The 22,823-nt window shown below is 37.5% G+C and overlaps 1 protein-coding gene across 13 annotated transcripts in view; it reads left to right on the top strand.

Moving 5' to 3' along the window:
- The window catches only part of MAST4 (microtubule associated serine/threonine kinase family member 4), a 573,771-nt gene that overhangs the window by 475,666 nt on the left and 75,282 nt on the right, over nt 1-22,823 (top strand). For all 13 annotated transcript variants that reach the window (XM_074385270.1, XM_074385262.1, XM_074385256.1 and 10 more), the window contains one exon: nt 17,589-17,658. In XM_074385270.1, coding sequence (XP_074241371.1) covers nt 17,589-17,658 — 70 coding nt within the window. The remainder of the gene's footprint in view (nt 1-17,588; nt 17,659-22,823) is intronic.

The raw sequence follows: 22,823 nt of genomic DNA, 5'->3' as shown, positions 1-22,823 counted from the left end.
CAAAGATGGTAAAATTTGTTATAGGACATAAAGAACCTAGAAAATCTAAGAGAATTCAGTGAATAAGTTTTAAAATTAATAATGAAGTCAATTGTATATAAGATGGATATGTAAAAGTTTATGTTGTTGTGTATTTCCATCTATGACAAGTTACATATGATAGTGGAAGAAAAGGATGATATTCTATGACAGCATTTCATGCTCTTTTCCCATACCCCCACCCCACTGCCCACCCTCCAAAATGGCAGAAAATACCATGCTTTGAAATAACCAGAAGATGTGTAAGGGATTGCTATGAAAACACAACAAAACTTTGAGAACTAAACTGATAGGAACAATGGAAAGATATGTTCTGTTCATTGGAGAAAAGGCTATTGTTATTTTCCTCAAATTATAGTTCTGATAGACTTTCAATTAGACTTTTCCTGAGTATGTATATTTGGGTTTAACTGTTTTCTTTATTGCAAACACTGAATGCACTCTGTCTAGTTTAACCAGGGGAGGAATTTATTAAAGTATGTTAGGTAGCTCACAGAATTAGTAGTAGTACCAGAGAATGAGCATTGTAGGTCAAATATCCTAGAAGAACACCCAGCCCACACCATGACACTGTGCCAAAGCAGGTCCAGTTCCTGCTGCTCCTGATCTCTGGGTTCCAGAAACTCTTGACACTGATGCTCTCCAAAAGGAATGCCTCTGCTACCACTTTGTCACCAAAATCGATTTCTTTGGCAGGTCTTATTATTATTCATTGTTTCAAGCCAAAGTTGAGTTTAGTTTAAAAACTCAAAAAAAGGCTAGTCTGTATTCTAACTGCAAGGAAAGTTGGAAAGTGGTTGGTGGCATCAGCCCTGCAGGGGCAGGACGAGACACAATATGGGAAATTCCTCTTGCATAGGGAGGTTGCTTAGAAGATAGCTGGGGGACCAAAAAGACAACAAATGCTTCCAGTGGTAACTTGATGTAATGACTCCACGGTACATCTAGAAAACTCAGTAGCTGCAATTAGCCAAGTAAATCAGTGAGCTGGACTTGACCTACCTGAGATTAACACGTATCATAAAGTGAAAATCCAAGCATGCATATATGAATAAGAATTGGAAGGAATGGATGAAAATTGGTGAAGAAAACATCACAAACCACTGTAAAGGAAATAGTTTAATCAACAAATGGTATTGGGAAAAGTATATGAAAAATACTGAAGGTGAGTTTCTCTCATACTATATATATACGAAAATGATTTTCATATGGTTTTTAAATTACCTGTAAAAATTAAATGTTAAAAAGTAAAATTAATAAATAGTTGAACATTTAATATATTTAGGCTGGAGAAATATTTTGAGTATGAAAAAAGTAGAAGAAATTACTAAAAGGAAAAGATGATAATAGAAGTTTAAAATTCTGTAAACTAAAAAACACTGTAAACAAAATTAACACGCTAACAAATAACTTAGGACCTATCTATGAGAAGTATAATGGGCAGAAGATCAATATTGTTAAGTCACGAAGAGCTTTTTTAAATGAACATATGAAAATTCTGCCCCACTAAATAAGTAGGCAAAGGACATGAACAGACATCTCACAAAAGAAATAGAAATGACAGATAAACAAATGAAAAGTTCAACCTCTTATTAATAAAATAAATATACATCAAAATAATGAGATATCAGTTTTCACCTGATTTGTGAATATTAAACAGCAAACATGGTAATATTCATTTCTGATGATATAGTGAAATGGCTATCTTCACTATGTTAATTTAAATTTACAATGGTTTTAGAGCAGCTTGAGACTTTGTGTCACAAACCCTAAAGCTAGCTCACATCACTTGAACTATTATTTGCATTTTATGAAATATAATTTAAGAAAATAATCAGAAAAGTACTCAAATATGTATTTTAGGTTGTTAATTACAGCATTAATTTGTAATAATACAAAATTGGAACACCCTAAACATTAAATACTAAGAAGAGTGATGGTTATAGTCCATCTGTGTAATGGAATAATTTATAGCCATTTCAAAATCATCACATTTTTGAAAAATATTTAATAGCATAGGAAGATTGTAATTTATAACTTTATAAAGAGAAGGACACAAAATTGAGTATGGTTTGTGATCTAATTTGAAAGTATATTTGTATATACATGTACACATTGTCAAAAAATAGACACTACAGTACTACGTTAGTAGGATCACCAATTTTATTTTTATACTTTAATGCATTTTGCAGATCCTCTGCCATGATCATGTGTTAGAGTCAGACTTTAAAAAGTTATTTTAAAGGTGAGCAGTTCTTTTCCTATGGATTTTAAATGTTACACCCGAAAAATCCCATGTGCATAGTGCTTTCACCCTCACCATCTGCCTCAGTTTAAAACAGTTAAACAGTTTTATGTATAGCATTTTCCAGTATTAGTAGCAGTACTAAAGTTATCCCCTCAGTCTAATTTGTCCTTAGCCCCATGGTCGTGACGGGCATATGCTACTATCTTCTACCTAACATCCATCTAGAAATGTATATGTATGCTGGAGGTTAGTGTAGGGTCCGAATGAAGATTGGAGTGGGGCGTTTTCCTTTTGTGTTTGTTTGTTTGTTTTCCTTTTTAGAGATGGTTTTGCTCTGTCACCTAGGCTGGGGTGCAGTGGCATGATCAAGGATCCCTGTAGCCTTGAACTCCTCAGGCTCAGGTGATCCTCCCACTGCAGCCTCCTAAGTAACTGAAAACTACAGGCATGCATCACCATGCCTGGCTAATTTTTTGTATTTTTTATAGAGACAGGGTTTCTCCATGTTACCCAGACTGGTCTTGAACCTCCTGGGCTGAAGTGATCCACCCACCTCAGCCTTTCAAAGTGCTGAGATTACAGGCGTGAGCCACCACACATGGCATTAGAGTGTTTTTTATGACACACATTGCTGAATAAAAATGTCATTGGGCCAGGCGAGGTGGCTCACACCTGTAATCCCAGCACTTTTGGAGGCCGAGGCAGGTGGATCACGAGGTCAAGAGATCGAGACCATCCTGGTCAACATGGTGAAACCCCGTCTCTACTAAAAATACAAAAAATTAGCTGGGCATGGTGGCACATGCCTGTAATCCCAGCTACTCAGGAGGCTGAGGCAGGAGAATTGCCTGAACCCAGGAGGCGGAGGTTGTGGTGAGCCGAGATTGCGCCATTGCACTCCAGCCTGGGTAACGAGTGAAACTCCGTCTCCAAAAAAAAAAAAAAAAAAAGTCATTGGTGGGGAGTTGAGTTCATTGATGTTGTAAAATACTACAAAACAATTTAGCAGAAGTTTGTCTTCTTTATTTTCTAGTTAAAAAAAAAAACTTAAATAAAAAATGTCCTAAGAAACATTGTTCTCTATTAAGATTCCAAAACAGTAAATCCTCTGCCCTATAGGGGAAAGGTCAAAATTTTGTTTTGCTCTAACTGTATGTCATAAAATATAAAAGCTAAGCACTCCCTTAGGCATTATCTCACCCATTTTTTCCACCTGAGAGCACATTTTTAAGTTTTTAAATCATATTATGAAATGATTAGCTGTTATAACATTTGAAGTTTCTTATTTTTAAAATTATAATTTAATTAAATTAATAACCAAATGTAGATATTGTTATTTGTTAACTTTATTACATGTCTTGGTAAAACAGAGCCAGGAATTTCTACTGTAGTAGCCCTTGGAAACTAGTCCAGGTGTAACATTGCCCATGATTAATTGGTGAGGTACTCAGGCCTGACACCATCCACCCTACTGCTTCACTGTGGGAGATGCACCTTGATTGCCCAGTAGCCTAATCTAATCCAATGACCTCTTTCTGAAAAAAAAAAAAAAAAAAAAAAAAAAAAGAAAAAAGAAAAATTTGAGCCTGAGCACTCTGCAGGATTTGATACCAGGAACCATCTCCAATTTTTGAGTCGTTATCTTCTCTTGCTTCCTTTGGTGCTTGCTTCTGTATTTCTGTCCTTGTTGGCTCCTTTTGCTTCTTGTGCCATTTTAACTATCGGAATCTCTTGGATCACATTCACTGTCACACTTACTTGTGGCATAAACTCTTTTTACCAAGGTCCTCTCTTTCATGCATGTGCTGATTTTTCTCACAGCTTTATCTTGGGTCTGGACATTTCTCCTGAACACAGATGCAGGTGTCTGTTTACTGACACCCTCTCCATGTGATTTTGTCCCACCAACATCTCAAATGCAGCTGTTACCCAATACAAATTTATTTTCACAAATTTCTGTTTATTCTTTCTTTTATTAGTAACAGAATCCACCTTGTCACTCAAACTAGAAATCTCAGCATAATCTCCTGTTACACCCTCCCTCCCACTTTCCCTCTGAGAAGTGTCTTACATCTGACCCCTCTCCTCAGCACCACAGCCACTGGTTCTGGGATTTTGCAGTGACAGAGAATTGGGAGCCAGCTTTGTCAGGCTCACACTTCCTGTCCTCCAGCTCCATCAAATCTGTCTTATACATTGAAGCTAATTTTTTTTGAAAGACATGAACTTAATTATGTCTTTTACCTAATGTAAAACATGTCATGGTTCCTCATGACATACAGGGAGTATAGTGGTTATTAAAATGATTCTCAGAACAGCAGCAACATCCGCTGCCACCGCCACAGACTAAAACTCTGAGACTCCAACTCAGATCTACTAAGTACGTAATTGTGAGGGGTGGTGCCCAGCGCTCTGGTCTAACACATTTTCAAGGTGATTCTGATACACTCTACAGTTGGAGAATGACGCCCTATAGGTTCTAAAGCCTAGCTGTGCATTTGAGCCACTTGTGGAACTTAAAAACATACCCAGACCCAAGACCAATTAAGTCAGAAACTTAAGGTGTCTGGCCTGGTTGGGCATCAGTATATGTCTTTTAAAAAGCTCCCCAGAGATTTTGATACATAGTAAGGGTAGAGAACAACTTAAACTGTAAAATTCACTTTTTTTTTTCCCAGAAGAATCTAAAGTAGTGTTTCTGAAACTTGAATGCACAGTGGAGTCACCTGGGAAGCTTTAAAAATGACTGATGATTGCCCTCCACCTCCCTCCCCGTTCTGATTTAATTGCTTTGCAGTGTGACTTGGGCTTTGGGGTTTTTTAAGTTCCCTAGGCTATTTTAATGTGAAACCAAGGTTAAGTTCACTGTTCTAAAGCTAGGATGTCTGAAACACTAGTGTGCCTAAGAATCACCTGGAGTACTTGATAAAAATAAGGGCCCTACTTAGATGACGAGTCACCTGGAGAACTGCCGTGAAGAATATATCCAACTGGCCCCTGACTGTTGTGGTTACACTTTCATCCGTCCACTTTGCTCCTCACCATTCACTACTCTGCCTTGATTTCCTACAACTCCCCCTTTATGGCATCAAATTACTTCACATTCCTTAAATGTGTCTTGCTTAAGTCATTGGAAGAAAGTATAGGTTATTCAAGCCAATAAATTGTCGTAAATCAATTGATAAGCTCTTTGGAAAAGAGGTAAGACAGATTGCTATCTCCTTTCAACAAATAAGCCTCACGTAGATTTTTAAAAATGAATTAAACCATTAAAAAAAAAAAACCCAAAAAACAGAAAAAGCCCAGGTGCAGTGGCTCACACCTATAATCCCAGCACTTTGGGAGGCTGGGGTGGATGGATCACCTGAAGTCAGGAGTTTGAGACCAGCCTGACCAACATGGTGAAACCCCACCTCTGCTAAATACAAAAAATTAGCCGGGCATGGTGGTGGGCATCTGTAATCCCAGCTACTGGGGAGGCTGAGGCAGGAAAATCACTTGAACTCGGGAGGCAGAGGTTACAGTGAACCAAAGTTGCACCATTGTACTCCAGCCTAGGCAACAAGGACAAAACTCTGTCTTGAAATAGATAAATAAATAATGAAAGTACTAGAAAAAAGTAAGGATACATCTAGAAAATAATTTGGGGTTGCAGAAGGACTTTCCAAACAGGATACAATACCTAAAAGCCATAAAGGAAAATGATTGATACATTTGATTAGATAAAAATTTTTCCACAGAAAAGTTACCATAAGCAACATTAAAAGATGAAATAAATGAGAAAAAGCAGTCTTCAATATATTGACAGGGTTGCCTCAATGTGGAAAAAAGAAAAGTAACAATAAAATACTAACAGAAGAACTCAGTGGAATAAAGTACGAAGTCTGGGTAGTTTGTACAAAAAGAAACACAGATTGTCAGTTAACATTAAAAGTGCTCAACTTCACTCGTAATCATCGGAAGAAACATGAAATGTTATGTGATGACTATGTTAATCAGCTTGATTGTGGTTATCATTTTTAATGTATTTGTATAGCAAAACATTACATTGTACATCTTAATATATATAATTTTTGTCAGCTATACTTCACTAAAGCTAGAAATACATATCAAGCAATCTGATGTTACCTATCAAATTACCAAAATCTGAAAATATTTAGTGTTGGCAAGGTGGAAGGTAGACAGCATCCTATATGCCACTAGTGAGAATATCAGTGCAGTGTCTTTGGAGAGCAAATTTAGCAAGAAGGACCAAAATGAAAAGTGTACTGTACTCAACTGCACCCAGCAGTTTTGCTCATAGGAATTTAGTTCTTGTAAATGATCGCATAAATATTTAGAAGATATTCATTGAATCTTCAAAACACTACAATCAGTATAAATATGCATTCATAGAATACTAAGTAAATGATGCTAACTGAAATACTGGAATATTATTTGGTGCCGAAAGATGATAATAGAGATTTAGATAAGCTAACACAAGGTTATAGGTAATTTAAAAATAGCAAATAAAGAACTTTAAGCTATACAAATATAGGTTATTATATTTGATATGGTATTATTTTGGGAGGAATTTTTATATACATAACATGTAGTCTTGTGACATATTTCTAGATAGGTACATACCCTATCTAAAGAGGTCACTTCTGAATAGTGGAACTGGGGATGCAGAAGTGGGGGTGGGGACGCAAAGTCTGGTACAGAGCCTGACAGAAAATTGTTTGAATGAATCAGTGAATAACAGTCAGAGGTTGAGAGAGGTATTTTGGCTTTATCCTATATCTACTTGAGTAATTTGAGGTTTTTAATGTATATATCACTGCTTTTATAATAAAAATTAAAACATGTGAAAGTGCGCAGTTCGTTTTTGGGACTCTGTCCCTTCATTGTCCCCTGCCTCAAAGCCTCCTTTCCTTTCACTTTTCCTTCTAATCCCCCCTGCAAAGCTGTCCATTATTGTCTTTTCCGAATTCACAGCTTCCCTAATTTATCCTTACCACCATGAACAGAGTCCCATAGTGCTCTGCTGGGTCTCTCTTCCTTGCCTAGTGGGTCAGGGGCTTGTAGTCAGGGATGGTCTGATTCAGCCTTCTTTCTCCAAAGGCTATCAGGGCCCTGCCAAAAAGTAGGGAAAAGTGGCAGTACTTTACGATCCAACTTCTTAGCACTAGTCTACCTTGTAGTCACACCTGACCTGACACACAAAATAACTGACCATTTCTGACTCCTTGAGTATTCTCAAAATACACAGCTTTGGCTTTGTTAAACACAGTCTTCAGAATGGTTAGCATTCCATTGCATCCCTTGTCACTACCAACATCACTTGAAGGAAGCCCTGGATATCATTTGTCTTTGACTCTCGGGGCCTAGAAAAATGTCCAGCATATATTAACTCTGCATAAGTGCTTGCCAAATGATTTAAAATTTTTAAATATGTTCTGTTTAGGTACTTACTTTTTCTTTAAAAGAGGGACTTAAAGACCCCATCATGTTCTTTAAGAGAATAATTTTCTTCCATCTCAGTTCACCCCAGAATACCTGAAGGATTCAACACCTTGCAGTAGTAACTGTGGCCGTGTAATGTATTGATTCTCTGAAGGTTGACATTTGTGCAAACAGAATCTCAAAAGTTGTGTGTGGCTTGAAACAAGCTCCACTAATCACACTTATCAATTATTTTCAGATTGTCTACTAAAGATGTCGTAGATGCATGTACAGAACATAAGTGAAAGGACCTGAATGGCCATGTTCTATCATGGATAAAGGCAAATTATGTTTTATGCAAGAAGGAATGATAAGAATTAAAGTGAACTCGTAGTTTTGCTTCTGATAATCACTTGTTGAATTTAGATCCTGTGCCTTGATTTGAACTTTCCCAATAATTTTAAATATTCTAATATTATATGGACAATATACGCATTCTGCCTCTCAAAATGAAAGCAAGCATGAGATGCACAGATTTTAAGTCAAATATGTATTGTTAGGTACTGGTTAAAATGAAAACTGGTTTGAACAAACATGATTCAAGTTGATAGTGAAAATGTAACCAAGATTATGATTAATGTTTTCTTCCATTATATATATATATAATATATATTCTTCCAATATATATAAAAAATATACATACTTTTTTTTAAATGGAGGTTTTAAATCTTAAGGAACATAGGAGCCATAGAAGCTTAGCACATGGGGAGGGGTTCCTATGTTAGAGGGAAAGGAAAACTGTGTATATAATTGGGTAAGAGTAGCAGTAGGATTTGTGGTGGGGGAGGTTATGTACCTGCTTAACCTGGGAGGATACCTGTGGGCATTTGTGATTTCTGGATTATTGACATGGTATGATACTGTTTGTTTGGTTTGATAGGGAAGGAATGTCATGTCCTAATGCAGTTTTGAGTCTACTTAGAGGTCAAAGTGAGGTGAATGTATAAAACAGTCATCAAGCTAGTGTAACTGAGACAAGGCAGCAGAGATGCTGAATTATGGGAGAAAATAGGAAAGTGAAAAAAAATTCCAAGACTTCCTGATTAAGAGCTGTAGGGACAAGTGGAAGCTTAGAATATGATTTACAGTACACAAGAAATTCAAAGGCTGTGGTTCTCAACGCTGGCTGCATATTAGAATTATTTCATTTAAAAGGGGTGGGCCAACTTCACCACTATATCTCTGTAACACAACTGTACTTGCACTCCTGAAACTATAAAAATATATGTATTTTCAAATATTGACATATATATTTATTTGATTTTTAAATATTCTAGTGTGATAAAGCATACTTTTTGTGAAAATAAAATTTATATTCCCCAGATATAAATATAGAAAGCTAATGGTTTGTAAATAAGATGGCAATTTTTCTGTTGTTTGTAATGACACTTTAAATATGTTTCAGAAAGTGACTGGGATTAATCACAAAGGGTAAAATAATTTTACAGTGAAGAACTGGTGGACACCACCTTAGCCACATAACCACCAAAGTTATCAATAACAGGATAAATCAGTGTTGTACTTCTGGATATGTTACCCTGAGAAAGATACTTCATCACTTACATGATAATTGCTCCCCCGCCCAAATTTCATAACCTGAATCTACTTATAAGGAAATACTACATAACTCAAATTGTGGGACCTTCTGCAAAACAACTACCTGCAATCTTTCAAAGTGTCAAGGTTATTAAAGCAGACGTCATAGCTGAGGAAGTGTTTCAGACTGAATGAAACTGGAGAGACATAGCAACAAAACACAATGTGAGATGCTGGATCAGATACTAAATCAAGAGAACAGAATAGCTCTAAAGGCCGTTATTTGGACAATTGGTGAGATTAAATTTAACTATGGAATACAGATCAGATAATAACATTGTATCAATATTGTATTTCGTAATTTTGAAAATCAGACTATTGGCCTGTAAGAGAATGTCCTTGGTCATAGGATATATATAAAAATTTAGGTTTATAAGATAGTATGTTTCTGTCTTATTTAAATAATATTAAAATGTACATTTAAAAATATATAGAGAAATAATAAGTAATTGTTGTAAATGTTAAACAGGTAAATCTGAGTAAAGAGGGCAGAAGCTCTCTGTACTATTCTTACAACTTTCCTCTAAATTTGAAATATCAAAATAAGTCACCCAAAAGGGGGTGTTAGAATAGGGCCTGGATATCAGCATTTTTAAAGCTTCAAAGGTAATTCTGATATGCAGTTCCGGCTGACACCTGTTTATTGATCTAAAGAGATGGAGGACGTGAGTGTGAGAAAAATATTAGAGGAATAAATGTCTACAGGCCAAGAGTTTCTAAGATTTCCTATATGCTTTGTGGGAATTGAAAAGTCAGAATTTTGATTTGATAGATTCTTGGCACATCACATATTATTTTACTATGAAGCAATAGGGTTAAATGCCTTTGATCCTTTAAGTCTGAACATACTTCTGAAGTTACAAATTGAAAAATGATTAACTTAAAAGGAAAAGGAAAAAAACTTTTGCACATATTTTGCTTCTTCCAGATAGAACTTGTGGGCTGGGCGCAGTGGCTCACGCCTTTTATCCTAGCACCTTGGGAGGCCAAGGTGGGCCGCCTGATTTACCTGTTTAACATTTACAATGATTACTTTATTGCTATTTCTCTATGTATTTTTCACGAGGTCAAGAGTTCAAGACTTGCCTGGCCAACATAGTGAAACCCCATCTCTACTGAAAATACAAAAGTTAGCCAGGTCTGGTGGTGGGCACCTGTAGTTCCAGCTACTTCGGAGGCTGAGGCAGGAGAATCATTTATACCTGGGAGGTGGAGGTTGCAGTGAGCTGAGATCACGCCATTGCACTCTAGCCTGGGTGACACAGCAAGACTCTGTCTCAAAAAAACAACAACAAAAAAAGACAAAAAGAGGCATAGAATTTGTATAACCAAGATAAACAAAACATTTAGCATTTGTTAAATGGCACCACATTAAATTTAGTATTTATTTTTTAACTGAGAACCGAAAGAAAGAGATTTATAATAGAGAATACCTTTAGATTGCATTTAGAAAAGTATATGGATAGTTATCATTTAAATACTTTCTCTTTAATTAGAAATTACTCAGCAATTGAAGCAAACAGTCTGAGAAGAGCCAGTTTCCTGATAACATCCACCCTTCTTCTAGGCAAAAGGGGGAATTCTTTGTATCTAATTATCTTAAGGAATTAAATCCCTTCATGTAAGATAGAAAAAAAAATATGCACGCATTAGGTTACATTCTTTAACTCAGAGTCTTATCCAGATTCTGTCTATAATTAATTATGTAAGATTAATAGAATGAATTGAGTTTCATGAAACTGCGTGAAGCTTAGGAATATCTGTTACAGTGGCTATGTTCTTACCTCCCTTCCTTGACCTTACAAATGCTACTCAGTAACTTTAAACAAGGGGTAAAAGTAATCTCCTCTCTATTGCTAGGAAGATGAATTACTGTAGATGGGAGGAAAACATACAACTAAAAATCAACTTTCTTCATCACTCTTGACATTCACCAGTCTTTACTCGGGATCACCTTGAGATGTGACATCAATTCAGAGTAATAAGGAAGGGTCAATGAAAAGCTAAAACATTCTCAAGAACCCATTATAACACATCTCCAAGGGATTCCTGTCAATGCCATGGTATTTCAAATACAGTACACAAATTCCAGAGAAACAGCTTCATAAAATGGAGACAGTGAGTGTCTGTGCAAGTCTTATGACAAGAAATTACCTCTTTTTGGGTTTCTCTTCTACTCCCTACATGTTTTTCTCTCTGTAACCTCATCAGTCATTCCTTAGAAAACATTACATGTCCATTTATCAACAGTCTGTCGTGAAACAGTACATTTCCTGTAGACTATTGTCATTGACAGGGTTTTCTTAAAAAGTAAATATATTTAACAGCTTTGGTTTAAGAAAGTTTCTTTGTCACATGGTTAAAGATCCAGAATTGGTTTCACGAAGTGAGTCTGGAGTTGGGTGTACACATCTGTGTCTGTCAGTAGCTGATTAGCTTCTTATGTCGTGTTCACCTATAATCTGTTCCAGCAGATAGTTCAAAGACCTGTGCATAAAAGAACTTAATACGTAATTATTAAAGTTAAAAAAAGTTTTCAGTTTGCTATATAACAGGGACTAGATTAGACACCAAGAACTCAAAGTATACTTTTTGTGTATATAGATGTATACCTGGAGTTTAATCCCTTACCATCACTTACAATTATAAATTATTTAGAGAAAGAGAGAAGTGGAATATAATACACCTATCGTTATATTCCATTTAGTTTTACTTTTGGGGACAGGAGACAGAATGATTAAAATAATCATTATCCAAACTAATATTTAGCCTGTAGAATTTTCCTTCTCTGCAAATATTTTACTTAGCATTGTTGACTGGTATTAATGTCTGAAATACATTAGGGCTATTAAATTTATTATGCACTAAATATGAGATTAAAAATGTTATTTGTTCTAATGTACAATAAGAAAATTGTAACAGGATTCTTAAACGTGTAGGTACTCTAAATGTTACATTTGAGAACTGCAATTAACTGTAGCATCTTTATATATGATTGCATGATTGTGGACTATGAGCATATTTAATATATTTGAAATTATTTTATGTGGAGCCTCCTTAAGTTAAAAAAAAAAAAAGACTGAAGCTTGCCCAGGTGTTCAAATTTTGCCCTTAATTCTCTCTCACACTGATGAACCATATTCTTCCTCAGTCTTGTTCATCTCAGTTAATGCCACCATATACCCATTTGCTTCTAAAATCTGGAAGTCTTATTTGCTTTCCTTTCCCTTTTATTCCACTCAATCTCATTTTTCAGCCAATCTTATTGGGTCCACTGCCAAAACTAATAGCTCTTCAATAACCCTATCTAAATCACCGTCTCTCTTACCTTGTCTATGCTGGTAGCCTCCTAACTCATCTCCCTGCTTCCACTCTTGCCTGCTTAAAGCCCACTGGCCACAGAACAGCTAGAAGGGTCTTTCTAAAATGTAAATCAAATCATGTCATCCCTCTTTACAGAGTAGATGATTAGTAAATATTTGTTGGCTGAATCAGTCAAGCAGTGAGTAATGGTGCTGTAGCTATGGAACGGTCAATAAGACAGGGACTGGAAAAAACAAAGATTCAGAGAGCCCAGATTATAAGAAAGCCTTGATTCATTGTGTATAATTCTCTTTACTTGAAACTTAAGCATATGAGTCTACTTCTATTCACTGGCCTGCCTGTGAACACTTGACAGCTTACCCAGAGAATTACACTGACAGCCAATCAAGGGTTTTTTTCTTGGCCACTTAGAGTCTAAACAGCTGCCCAGGTTTAATTAATATTCTACAATTATATCTGGAGAGGATCCAGTTTCTGAGACAGGTGTCTAAATGAAAGGAAGATTCCTAGCTCTTTTCATGAGTCACCTGTCTGAGTATGGTGAGATAGACTCAAAGTTCTCAGGGGAATAGAAATGTTATTTTACAGAGTTCATTCAGATTGAGGTTCCTGCGTCGTGCTCCAGTGCCCACTTTATCTGCTGGTATTCATCATGCAAGATCCTGGGTTTGATTCTGTGAAGTCTGGTTTTAGGGTGTTTAAGCAATGTCCATTTGCCAGGAATCTCCAACAAAGCAGTAAGAAACACAGCACTGATTGTTATGGTGCAAATGTCACAACTCATTTAAGGGGATCATCAAGTAATGACAACAAGGATTCAAATGGGGGCTTACTCTTGATCCACCAGGAGTTTAAATGGCAATTATCATTAATTCTTGGAATCCCCCGGTCCTGATAGAAATTCAAGTCATCAGAAACTATCATTTCGCAAACAGACAGCTATTAAAAGCACATTAATAATCTATAGAGGGCATAGCATATGCCTTTTAAAAAGATTTGCAGCTTGCTTCTCTGTGGCAAGACACAGGACTTCTCCAATCTAATTACAAAGCAATCAAACAATTTAATTAATCTGGAAATCACTTTCTTAACAATAGCTGCCGATAAAATGAGGCACCCTGTGTAGCGCCATTAGGTAAAGCATGTTTTTCATACATTGCTTATGTATTATGCTAGTTCCCCATGGAGATCATGGAGTTAATTACCTACCTAATGCCTGACCACTGCTAAGGTTTACTTTACCAGGTCAGAAATAGCAGCAGTGATACCAGCAGTCTATAAAGTGTCCTAGCACTCAAACATCCAAGAGCCAGCAAATCCCTGCGAGCAGCAGGATTTTAGTTATAAGCAAGTGCTGCACATATGGGCAGAGAATTAACTGGCACCAGTTTTCATTTGAGAGTCTCTCAGGTATTGCTTTACAGATGGGTGGATAAATTCAGAGAGCAGCGCTATGAGGAGTGAAGGTCATGTATAGGACTCAGGTTTCACTCCGTTTTGCTCTCATCCTGGGAAGCACTGTGCATGTACACAGCAGTCAAGTCCTCATCGCTGAGTTTAGAATATGTGTGTGTGTGTGTGTGTGTGTATGTGTGTATACACACACACACACACACACACATATATATATATATATATATGTATATTGTGCTTTATAATTTGGCCTGTTCTAAATTAGCAGTATCTTGATCACTGTGTAACAAAATAGTATTGCTAAATCTTCAGCGACTGAGTAGGAATCAATTTTTATTTTAAATAAGAACAAAGACTTCAAAGATTGACTTCTACCTGCCTAATCTGCTAGTCTTATAATTCCTCCCTTAGGGAAATGGAGGAATTTCTGTAATACATAACACAAAGGTCTGTAGAATGCCCACGTACGCTTTTCTTCTGTTACCACCTCTCCATTTCTCTCCCAAAATGTCCTGCTAAGGAGGTCAGTCATTTTCCCAGTCTACCCACATTGGAAACGTTAGTCACTTTTTTAGTCTGCATCCTTTGTCACTTGCTTCTAATCCGCTAACAACTATGCTTGGTTTGCCCACCAGAATATCCTGTCTGGGTCTTGACATCCTTCCATGTCTTGGTCTGGGTCCCTCTTCTGCTACTCCACTGGCCACCCATACCAAGTACACTCAGGCCAGGTTAGAACCTCTGGCTTGCCTCCGAGTGTTTCTTAAAGCCTCTAACTAGTCAGTAGCAATAAACACGGCTTACAGTTCATTGGCTTTCCTGGTCTGAATTGCCTTCGGTCAGAGAGCCTGTCTCAATTCCATTGCCTGACTGTGTTTATTTCTGACTCCTTCCTGAAGTCGACTTCTGTTTCTTCTCTTACCTAAAACCAGCTGAACTGCCCTCAAATTCAGCTAGAATCCCTTGTCCTTAAGGAATTATCAGTGGCTGTAGCCCGCATCACTCTCACTCATCTTCTCTAATATCTTCTGACAGTTAAGAGCCTTAATAATAATTCATGTGTGTATGTATATGTGTGTGTGTGTGTATATATATACATATTTGCATTTTTATTTAGCTTTTGTTGTGACATGAGACAGAAACATCTGTGATTAGTAAGATAATACCGATGGCTCTCTAGTCTTGAAGTACATGTGGGAATTTAAGTTTGGTTTTATAGCAGTGTAGTAGATAAGAAGAAAAGGAGGAAAATCTTTAAGTGATGGGCCTAGAAAGGCAGCCTAAGATGCAAGGGCAAAATCTGAATATGGGAAATAGTTAATGGCAGCCTTGGTTTTTTTCTCTTTTTTTTTAAGAGCAGAGTTAAACTCACCTATCTCTTTATGTATATCTCTGCCCATTCATCCTGAAGGTGATGGGTCACCATGGGGACCATTCACTAATATCCCTAAAAGTGAAAAGGGTTTTAAGTCAATTCCTTGTTTCTTCCTTCTTCAGATTAAAATATACATCTTAATAAGCTCTTTGTATTGTTCTAGTTGATCACATTAAAATCTCCAGATGTAGTGTTTTCTTTACCAAGAACACAGGGCTAAGAATTTGGTGCCAGGTTTCTTTGGCCTTATGATTGCAATTTAAGTGAATAGGTGTAGCAGGGATTGTTCCTAGAATGTCTCAGCTTCAGACAGTCAGTTGTTGTGTTATGCCTAATAATTTACTGGTAGTTTGCTGTATATAGTGTGTGAGAAAATTGAACATTTTTCCCACATGAAAAACAAAATTTATATGAATATTTCTGGAATTAGTTTATTTCCTTTAGGAAACAAAATTTTTAGCCATCTTGAAATTTTGAGATTTTTAAAGAAATATGAAGAGAAATACACAAGCTAAATTAGGGGTGTGGGGAGTGGGGATGAAGGCTGTTGAGAAAAGTTGAAAGAACTTAATTTAGCTGTGTAGATAAATGGACAAAATGAATCCTGGATTACTGGGTTGCAAAAGCAGAATTCATTTCTCCAGGGGCCCAAGGAACAACAGATGCAAAGCCATGATAAATTTCATTGTAGCAGGGGGAAAAATGCTTCATGATTCTCTATCCATAAAGAAATGGGCTTCTCAGCGCTTCCCAGTTAAATAGCTGTGATTGTGCTGTCTGTCATAAAGTTAATGGCATTTGTTGAAGACATCACTATAAAATTTGCAACCTTAAGTTAATTGAAAAATTTCAGTAGAGATATAGCCAGTCCAAAAGTCCTCAAGGTAACATTAAACTTACCCTCCGTAAATATGTTAGTCTATTCTTTCTGTGCACTGGGAATAAGTTGTTTGCCTTTACAGCCAGGTACTGACTTTAACATAAAATCTTGTATTCCTTACACCCAATTACAATAGTCACTTTCATTAAGAAACCAGTAATGTGGCAATTGGCTTGCTGTTAGGGATTAAACGTAGTTTCCTGATTTCTGTTTCCTTTTTCTAGAAGGTACAGGATTGCTTTGCAGCCTTTCCTTGCCCCCTTATTTAAACCAGCTACAGTTCCATGCGGTCCTCAGACAATTCGCCAATCTAATTAAACATGCAGAGGGAAGCAGGGTGGTCTGGAGTGTCCTGAACTTGCCCTCACCAGCTGCCAGCCAAGCTTTCTCAATGATCAGCAGCAGGTTGAGTGGGCTAATGGAGAAAGTAACAAGCCCCAGAGGAGCTGCCCTCCTTCCACTGAGCAATCACTGCTCCACAACACCCGTGAAGGCCTGGAGAAGACGAGCTCTGCCAGCTTGTGTGTGGCTGTGGCTTTTAGAGGCTGCCTGCCAGTCACAGTCTAGCTATTTAAGAGCAAAGGGATTGTTGAGGAAAATATTGACAAGGGGTAATCCTGCTGAGCCACTTGGCAATGCTGAGATAGATCTGGGTCATTGAGAAGTAGGTCCAAACTGCTGGGGGTCTTCCCAGTGTTTTACAACTAGTTTTGACACATCCTCCTTCAAAATATGTGCTTCAGAATATGAGGATTTATCTTCAGGAACTCAAACTCTTTTTCTATCTACTATAAACAGCAAGTACAAAGGCTGCCTGCTAAAATGGAAAACACCTCCAACTGCAGCATGTGCTTACCCATGCATCCTGTTCATTGAAATGTTAGTGTCTGGATGGTCACAACCAAGACTTTTACATATTCATTATTCTATCAGACTGAAATACTTGTATTGTTCCATCGATGGAAGACTTCTGGTTGGTGATATAGGTGAATGTGTTTATTCATGTGTCTTGCACACTTAGAAAAGTGTGCTGGAACTCATGCTTCCCCATCCCCATCTCCTCCCATCCCCTACCATCCCTGGTCCAGGTAAAACTAAAGCATTATTGGAGAAAAGGACATTCTACAGAAATGTAAATAAACTTATTTCTAGGGAGAGGATTCTGGATATGGATACTGATACAAAAACAGAATCATGTAGTAACTTTTTCTCTTTTTTTCTCTCTCTAGGAAATAGCCCCCAAGATAGTCCAAGAAATTTCTCCCCCAGTGCCTCAGCCCATTTTTCATTTGCACGGAGGTAAGGACTTCTTGTGCGTGGAGGCATAAAGTCTTATAGAGAGAATCCCATTCCCCTTCTCCCACTCCCCACTTCTCTCCATCCCCGCTCCCCACTTCTCTCCATCCCCGCTCCCCACTTCTCTCCATCCCCGCTCCCCACTTCTCTCCATCCCTGCTTCTCCCCTTCCCCGTTTCCCCTCCCCATTTCTCCCCCTCCCCATTTTTCCCCCTGCCTGTTTCTCCTCCTCCCCACTTCTCCTTCTCCCCTCTTCCCCCGCCCTCCTCGCTTGCCCCTCCCAGCTTCTCCCTTTCCCCTGCTCCCTGCCTTGTGAGGCCCCAATCCTTATTCTGTAAGGCCTTCTCCAAAGCCCCACTGGCCAAAGGAGCTTCGGCTACCACAAAGCTTTGTTTTAACACACCTGCTTTAACAGTTTCAAGCCAGAAATTTAGTGATCTCATTGAGAAAAAGCCATGCATGGGGTATAGGATGTTTTCTGCTTTCTCTTCCTATCATGTTTGTAAATTGGGCACCTCCAAAGTCAAAGATAGATGTCTTATAACTGGACCACTGAGTCAAGAGGAAGTGTTTCTGTTGTTCAGAGGATGGCAGGCACACATAGCCAAGTCAGAGGGGTGTGCACAGTCATCTCTTCTGTGTTCTGCATGTGGAATTCATTGGCTTCACCCTGTCAGATGTAAGCCTTCCCATTCCTGGGTGCCTTCATCCCTCTCACATGCATAGCTTGTCCTCTTCTGCCTGGGAAAAACACCAAGAAAACAAAATGGCACCTTCAGCCAAGTTTCTGAATATTCAGGATAAACTTGGTTGATGGTCTGAATGTCCTAGATGTTTGCTCGGTTTTCCTCAGAGTACTAACTACATTCTGAATTGGGTTAAAATAGCACTTAATAAAGACACATAGGTAGGTTAAAAAAGAAGACTTGTTTTTACACACGTGACTAAGCAGCAAAACTTGGAGTGTCCTCACAACCATTTGTCAGCACGTCATGCATTTTTTATTACTAAGCCTGGAAAAAAGGATACATTTGCAGCATTTTCAGAATTCTATATAATTAAGATTCCATTATAGATCTGATGTAAAAAAGTTTGTTCTTTCAGAGTTTAGTTGTTTCCCATCATGTGTTAAATGTCTTTATGTATCTCACCATGGGGAGAATACAAGACTGATTAAAGCATCATCTCCAGGGAACTTACTGAGACCCATAAAGTTTTTACCCCCAGCTCCAACTTTTCTTTTTTTAACTTCTTATTTTAAGCACTATAAGAAAATGTACTGGTCCCAGAAAGCCTGTTTGCCCAATGAATATTTATTTATAATAGTGCTACTATTCCAAGTAGAAAAAAAATCGTATAAAAACTGATAAGTAAGTGTCTATTATAGTCTTTAAAACATATCTCTATAAAGGGGAGAATGCATTTAATTAATGTAAGTAATAAGAAAAATGGAAATCTCGTTATGGAGTGCATTTAGACCTGACAGAAATCATAGTATCTTAATCCTGGCAGATTTATAAAAATGAAGAGAATCTAGTAATTAAATAGGTGACTGGAGGACAGACAAATCTGGTTTCCATGCTATAAAAAAATACATAACCCCCCAGGCATGTTAATTTTTGACAAATCAACCACAAACCGTGACAGGAGATTATCACAGGAGACCTGTAGTTCATTTTGCATGAATTTCCAAATGGACCTCCCTCCACACTCTTCAAGAAGTATTAATTTAGATTAGAACATGAGTGATCATCATTTAAACTGTTATTTAAGTAAACAGACCCTGTGCTATGAAAACTCAAATTGGTGAATTTTTATCGAACATCTGGGGTATTTCTCTCCACTTTAGAGTTCATTTTTCCTCAGGCAACATGGAGATTCCAGCCCTAGGCCTCTGTTACCTTCCCTTTGGTACACATTGCTGAGCCTTTAACACAGGCGTGCCCAAACTACGCCCCGTGGGCCACATGCGGCCCCCTGAGGCCATTTATCTGGCCCCCCTCCGCACTTCAGGAAGGGGCACCTCTTTCATTGGTGGTCAGTGAAAGGAGCACAGTATGTGGTGGCCCTCCAGTGGTCTGAGGGACAGTGAACTGGCCCCCTGTTTAAAAAGTTTGGGGATGCCTGCTTGAAGAAGTAATGTCATTTTGAGACTCCCACATTTTATTGTTTTGTAAAATTTAGTACAACTGAGGAAGGACTGCTCTGTTTTTAAAAACAATCTTGGGTAAAGGGATAAAAATCTGGCTTATTAATCTTTTCTGATCTTTCTTACCTTATGTGATAATACTTCCCTAGCAGCCATCCCCTGTAACTAAAGTCTAAGTATAGACTAGAAAGTATGATGACACAGACTTGCTTTCTGTATTTTCAAATGCAGATTTGACAGTGGAATTATCAAATTAATTTTTTAGTATTAATAAAATGAAAGATGAAAGTGAGAACCATGGCATAGATTTTTGTCTGAGCAAGGAAACACTTTCACATTGCTAATTGTGGTATTAATATACAATCCATCTGATTGTGGATTGACTTAATCCTTTTTCCCCTGACGGTGAGATGGAGGTAAAAATATTCTCCTGCCTTTCCCAGAAGTCCTGGAGGTTTATGTATTGTAGATTGCTTTCACTTTCATTGGAAACATAGAGCCCTCCAAGAAATGCTGTAGGTCTCTCCTAGTTACCTAGTTACTACTCACTAGGTTAAGTCTCCAAGTATATTTCCACAAGCAAATTACTACAACAGACTTGCCTGCTGAGTTCGGGTCATCAGACGGTTGTTGAGTACTGGGCTGGAAGTCAGGCCTGCTAAAGATCATTGGCTCTGGTTGTTTCCAGATTAGAGTGTTTTTCCTTTCCCCTTATGTTTTGATTCATTTGAATCTGCTGAGTCTGATCTTTGTAACCTCCTAGTTACACCTTCACAATTCTGGAGTAGATTTTAGTTAGCTATATTTACATAGTTCAACTTGTTCCAACATCAACTAGAATATTCAGTGTATCACTCTAGGTAACTATCACAATAATTCTGCTTCCTCTGGAATAGCCAGGATGATACTGGAACTTTTCATTCTTTCTTTGTTGTACACCATATTAATCTAATTTTTGTGAGTGGTATTGAAATGAGGGTTTTTTTTCTGCTAATCTTTTTGTGTCCTGTGTTCCCATCAGATGTTTTTCCCTTCTTACTTTTTCATTTAACGTTACACCAAGATTGCCACCCCCAAGGAAAAAGACTCTTTTCAAAAAAGGCTTAATTGCATTGGCAAGGATGTAGTCTTGTCTTCCGATAACATTTTATTGGTAGCCACTGCAAAGAAAAGACAACATTATTAGCAGGATCCATATTGTACTCGTGTGATAGCTTTCTTGAAAAAAGGGCATGCTCTCTCTTTCAGTACTATATGTAGCATGTATAGTAACTTCTGATGTGCAGTTGTCATGGTAATAAAAATGCAATGGTCCTTTGTGCTCCCTTTGAGTAAATAGACACAGACAACTTACAGAACTTTATGAGTTGTAAATTATTTCTGGTCCATGGCTGTACAGAGTACTGAGCACATTCTTGTTTAAACATCTTTTTAGTTGTGTGTAATTTATGCTTCAGAAATAAGAACGTGTCTTATCTTGGAATTGCTCATTCATCTGAAATTTGTTCATTGATACCTGAGGGGAAGGAGAGTTAATGAATCACAGAACAAAATCATGGTGGGGGGAGATTGTGTCCCTCACTCTTTCCAGAGACTAGTTTCTGATAATTGCTATTAAATGGACTGAATAATTCTTTTCAAATCATATACTTTTCTTACTTTATCAAACTGGAGGTGCTTAAGATAAAGTGCAGCCATGGATTCTTAACTCTTTAATAAGTAGCCAAATAAAATAGTGTCCATTTAACAATCAAGTATCTTTTTAAGTGTGTTATTATAATTACTTTCTTCTTAAATCATTAACATTTTCAGTTATTTAACAGTACTTCAAAAGAACATATAACTTATCCCAATTTCTTTTATTTGGTATATTTACGTACGTGTTGTTTTGCTTCTTTTTTTAAACATACTTGATTCAATTGTACTCCAATCATGGTACAGAAATGACAGGTAAATTTTACAAAAACCTTAACATTGTAGTAGTTACATGATTTCTCCACTTGAATTTTTCCATTTTGTCTTTGTGGACCATTGCATTTATTGGAGGTTACATCCATGGCAGCCTATAATTTTATGTTCCCATGAATGTAGATTTAGACTAAAATGTCAGTTTTTCACATTAACATCTAACTGTGACATTTCTCACGTTCAAGTCTAATACTGTTGAATTCCCTAACTTTAACTTACTGTGAATGGATCTCTGGTAAATTTTGTCCACTCTTGTCACTTACTTGGCAAGTTAATTTAATCATGAATTACAAAATATTCATATAGGACACTGCCGTCTTACTGATCTAAGAATGCAGTGTTGCTCTTTTTACAGTGTGTTTTTTCTGTTTTTCCCCTTGACAAATTTGCATAGAACCTTCAGAATGTTCTATTGTTTTTAAGGCACAGTCTTGTCCAAAATTGCTTTTAAAGTAATAGGTCTGGAATGCCAGAGATTTCAGAAAATTTGCTTTCTGGTGGCCCCTTCCCTTTGCAGCAGTATTGTTTCCACTGCTGCATTCACTAATCTGAGACCCTTGTATTGACCCTTATTCACGGCCAAACTCCAACTGAGAAGCCACTCATTCTATCATCACTTGAAGGTAAAAACCACCTTCTTTATGGCTTCTGCCGGCTTTGCCTCTAAGTCTGAGGCAAACAACTTTACTCTTTACGTTAAGTTCTATCACTGATGGAGAAGTTTTCATTCTGCCCCCACTGTTAACTGGCCAGAGCTGGGCTGCTTGCTCAAAGACTCTGCAGGAGGCTTTGCTTTAACAAGCCAGGTCATGACAGAAGGCAGTAACTCTTAAGAGATTCTGAGCGTAAGGTCGGTTACTTACTTAATGCTAAAGTTATTTGACACTTCAGGCCTGAGCCAGCCAGGAGCCCAGTGATCCCTTCTTCCCTAAGCATGATAAGTAGAACTGCTCCCTTGAAAATTATAAGCAGAAAGTGTTTTGGATGCTAAGCAAGTCCCCACAGGCTCTTATGCCATGTTGGAAGTCAGGCCCTTCCAAAGATCATTTTC

This window comes from Saimiri boliviensis, chromosome 1 (genome assembly GCF_048565385.1).
Source record: "Saimiri boliviensis isolate mSaiBol1 chromosome 1, mSaiBol1.pri, whole genome shotgun sequence".
Taxonomy (NCBI): Eukaryota; Metazoa; Chordata; class Mammalia; order Primates; family Cebidae; genus Saimiri; species Saimiri boliviensis.
Note: the sequence above shows the minus strand (reverse complement) of the source record. Positions and strands in the feature narration are given on the sequence as shown.